The 4250-nt window shown below is 35.2% G+C and overlaps 1 protein-coding gene across 2 annotated transcripts; it reads right to left on the reverse strand.

The window, feature by feature from the left end:
• LOC116110308 (ribulose-phosphate 3-epimerase, cytoplasmic isoform) lies at positions 1 to 3754 on the reverse strand. Of its 2 annotated transcripts, XR_004124867.1 has the most exons (9): positions 3463 to 3754; positions 2514 to 2518; positions 2016 to 2078; positions 1795 to 1901; positions 1587 to 1684; positions 1249 to 1341; positions 796 to 837; positions 236 to 441; positions 1 to 146 (listed from the first exon to the last, which is right to left on the reverse strand). XR_004124867.1 is itself a non-coding variant. In XM_031396532.1 (8 exons), exons 1-8 carry the CDS (start codon positions 3577 to 3579, stop codon positions 286 to 288), a joined length of 681 nt encoding a protein of 226 aa, XP_031252392.1. In that variant the 5' UTR covers positions 3580 to 3754; the 3' UTR covers positions 1 to 285. The 2 variants fall into 2 exon arrangements, 1 of the variants encoding a protein (XP_031252392.1); XM_031396532.1 differs by having other exon boundaries at positions 1 to 441.
• Positions 3755 to 4250: the final 496 nt, after the last annotated feature.

Genomic DNA, 4250 nt, shown 5'->3' on the forward strand with positions numbered 1-4250 from the left:
TTATTTCTGAATTTAAACATAAATAATCTATATATGAGTTGGTGCTGTTAGACAAAAGTAGACATCTTATACTGTTACATTTAAACTGATACACATGCAGTTCATGAGAGATGATGTAACTGTTGACCCTGGCAAATTCCTCTTTTCTGGATGCAAACAAACCATATCATCTTTATTGAATTTCAAAATCCTGACATATCATATCAATTTGGTGATGTACACATTGTAAACATACATCAATAAAATCCACTCACCAGTCCTGAATGTGTCTTGCCTGCAAAACCCTCAACTGCTTTTCTGGTTATCATTGACACTCTTTCTCATCAGGGATATAACATTGGCTGGTTCAGCTGCTCCAAACACTGAGCTTCCTGCAACGATGCAGTTCGCACCTGCTGAGGCTGCCATTTCAATGGTAGAAGGTCCCAAACCGCCATCCACCTAAAGAGAGCCATGTTCATACATGTTTCAGTCAGCCAGTGGTCACCACAAAACATCATTCTTAATCTCACAGACATGCACCAAAAATAGAAAATAATGATATTATCATATGAAAACACAGATTGGAGATATGCACAACCTAAAAACTATTTCAGAATGAAGCCCACAGATTCATTCCCAAGATGCTTCATATAAATTAGCAACGTTTGTATAAATTCGTGAAGTTTGCAACTAGAGTTACTACAGGCATTTGTGAACTGCGGAATAACCATTTATATTGAATTCAAAACAATGATGGAATACATAAATTGTCAAGAGGTAAAGTCTAGATAATGCAACTAAAGATGGGCTCACCTCTATATCGAGTGAGGGGTACTTCTTTCTCAGTGTGCGTACCTGAACCATCGCCCAAGAGGAAGAAAATAGGTTATTGCAAACAAGGACAGACTTAAATAGTAAGAAATATAGGGGACGACAAACACGGTAAGGTTCGGTTTTTTGGTCAAACCATACTGTACCATACCATACCATGTAAGTTTAATAACAAAACCGTACTAAACCAAAAAAATTGGTATGTACGGTTCGGTTTAACAGTTTTTTATTAGGAGCTTTTTGATATTTTAGGGATTATTTTTGCGGTTTTTTTTTGTAATTTCAGGGAACTGAAAACCGTACTGTACGTTATGAAAGGTTTTTTTTTTTTCCTGCTAAAAAACCGTACTGTACCGAATTATATGGTTTCACTGCTTTTTTGCCCACCTCTAAGAAATAACAAAGGAAAAGACAGGAGATGAAAGGTAATGTCACCTTATCCATCATCTCTGGCATGAATTTTTGTCCACCGAATCCAGGTTTTACAGTCATCACAAGAACCATTTCCACAGGATTTTCACCTTCAACCTGTAAGTTTTTACAATGATATATTTAATAATAAGTATTATCTTTCCCTATCCCATGGACTCATTACAAATATATATACCTGTTTAAGGAATAATTATGCACAGTAACTAACTTTAATATCACAAATAAAGATCTTAATTTCCATCAATACCATTCAATAGCTATCCCAGCTAAATAGAATATATGAAAATTAGAAAAAAAAAAAAAAAAAGAGAGAGAGAGAGAGAGAGAGAGAAATTTTATACCAGCGGATAAACTTCTTCAATGGGTGTCCCAGGCTTTAATGCCACACCAGGTCTCATGCCCTTTGACTTGATTCTTTGGACAAGCTCTTGCCAGTTATCTACAAAAACATCAGGAAACCACTTTCTAAGACAGATATAGAAATGAAAATATATAGAACACAAGAAGAAAGTATATTAAATTGAATAAGAATGCAACATCAACCCCCACCTTTGGATACCTCAACGTGGAATGTGAAACCTGAAGCACCAGCTTTACCCATAGGTTCAACATAATCAAGAGGATTTGTTACCATAAGGTGGCAATCAAGATATGCCCTATAAGAGATTAAAAACAAATTTTCATCTAGAAATCTAGATACAGTAGTAAACATGCCAAAATCCACTAAGGTTATTGCCTAGAATTTTAAAAAGATGGGTAAAAGATGTTACTTTGTGTGCTTTCTCAAGCTTTCGATGACTGGAGCGCCAATAGTTAGATTAGGGACAAAGTGCCTAAAGATAAAGAAGATAAGCAAACAATCATTATGCGATAGGGGGGAAAGACAAGTCACAAATTATTAACAGAATATGTAAAGCATTTTTCATGTCTTGTTCAGCAAAAATCCAAAGCAGCAAAAGAAAGTCATGTGCATATTTGAAGTCATAATCCCTCCAAGCTACACAAAAAATATGTTGAATTTAAGATTCACGCATTGACAAAACTTATAGCCAGAAGCACACGGAAATATAAGTTTCCTACCGTATGAAATAACATTTTTCTTTTTTTGTTCCAGCACTTGACAGTTATAAACATTCAATGAGCAAAGACCTTAACTTGTAAAAACATGCAAAAGCCCTTGAAGAATAAAGTTTGTAAGGGGAAAATGAACCACAATTACAGGAAATTGGATTGAAATATTGGAGAGTGAGAATATGCGTCAAACCTACCCATCCTGCACACAAGAGAATACAAAGAAAAACCTTAGTTTCAAGAGGTCTATATCCATTAAAATGACTTAAAGTGACTATTAGCAATTGCAATTAATATGCAACTAAACATCATTATAAGCATTAATCTTGATATAGTCAGCACATGCCAAACATTAATGACAAGTTTGATTGTGTTTCCAAATTCAAGAAACGAGAAGGTAAACAATTTCTTGGTGTTATCGTAGCTGACATCCATCAAGATAGCTAGGACTGGAAAACACTGTTTTGACATACAAGAAATAATATTTTGATTGATTCTTTTTGAGATAATCCCTTACAAATGAGAGTCTCTCTTAAAGAGTACTGAAGATTTATAGCATTTGCTTAATTGCAGGATATAACAGAGTCTAACGCACCAACTAAAGTAAAGACAACCAAACTAAAATTCCAACAATTCCTGTCCAACATATTTAGCTCATACAAGATATGATCAAAAAACAAGGTTCCTTTTTCAAAAACTAGTGGTGAACTCGATTATGATAATGTGACTGAAGGATGTTTGCTCTGTTTTGGAAGAATAACGTTTAAAAAGCAAATAAAGCTCATGAAACTGTTTTCCAAATACTATAGACCATTCTCAGGTGAACCAAATTTCATTTCCTCCTTTTTATTTTATACGACAATTTTGTTAAACAATACATAACACTCCCCAACTTTTCTAAACTCGAGATTATTTGTACATTGAAACTGAATTCCTCGTATTTTTCCCTTTAGATTGCAAAAACAAATAAATAATTTATTCAAGTAATTCAAAATGACAACCAAAGAGGTCCTAAATTAACAAAATGCATCGAAAATCCAAAACAGAATTAATCTCAATCTTAAACTCATTCAGTTATTTACACACAAACTATTATCATTAAAATCAATCCCAAAATAACAATACTGATCGAAAAGAGACTATTACCATGATGTCCATGTGGAGCCAGTCAGCCCCACAATTGAGCATGCGTTCAGCCTCAGATGCCAAATTGGCGAAATCTGATGACAGCATCGACGGCGCAATTTTCGCGGTGACGGCCATTTTCGGATTCCGACCTGATTCAGTTTTAGACTCTTTTCTGGAAGAGATAAAAAAATCGGTGCTAGGTGAGAAACCAAGATCCGGTAACAAGTGATTAGTTATAACAACGATGCCGTAGGGGAAGGTTTTTTGTCATTAATATTTAATTATCCCCTAACTACCAACTATCCGGTCCGAGTTTTGACCAAAAAGAAGCAAAAAAGAAAATCTAGGTAGAACTAGACCAGAGGAGATACGTGGCAGAATATGGATGGAATCAAGCTATTTTGTGGGCCAACGTTGGAATTCAAGGAAGTCAAATGGTGGCTTGTGGCGGGTCACGTCGGGCTTGTATCAAAGTAAACCCGAGGAAACCCGCCACGAGTATGGGCTACGAATGGGCCATGCCGAAATCCATACTGTGGGCTGCCCTATGGGTCGTGAAAGTTCCATTATTTGTTCGACTTATGATTAGCTTCTGTTGGGATTTTTTTTTTCAAGAGATATTTGATTGCTTGAACATGCGAAGATTGAATAATGTCACGAAATCATAACTAGGATCATATTATTCATATAATAAATTAATTTAGAAATGTGACTTTTAATCCTATTATCACTAGATGTATAGAGTATTTGATTAAAGAAACAAAAACAAAAACAAAAAAGGGGGCAAGCCAAGTGGGTGGCGCATC

Source organism: Pistacia vera, unplaced genomic scaffold (genome assembly GCF_008641045.1).
Source record: "Pistacia vera cultivar Batoury unplaced genomic scaffold, PisVer_v2 Contig1180, whole genome shotgun sequence".
Classification (NCBI taxonomy): domain Eukaryota; kingdom Viridiplantae; phylum Streptophyta; class Magnoliopsida; order Sapindales; family Anacardiaceae; genus Pistacia; species Pistacia vera.

Excerpts from the sequence above, each read along its gene's own strand:
- LOC116110308 (XM_031396532.1), bottom strand. The coding sequence starts at position 3,579 with ATGGCCGTCACCGCGAAAATTGCGCCGTCGATGCTGTCATCAGATTTC. Across the intron at positions 1,685-1,794 it reads CCACGTTGAGGTATCCAAAG|ATAACTGGCAAGAGCTTGTC; the intron begins GTGGGGGTTGAT and ends ATGTTTTTGTAG. Across the intron at positions 838-1,248 it reads TGCCAGAGATGATGGATAAG|GTACGCACACTGAGAAAGAA; the intron begins GTGACATTACCT and ends GCGATGGTTCAG.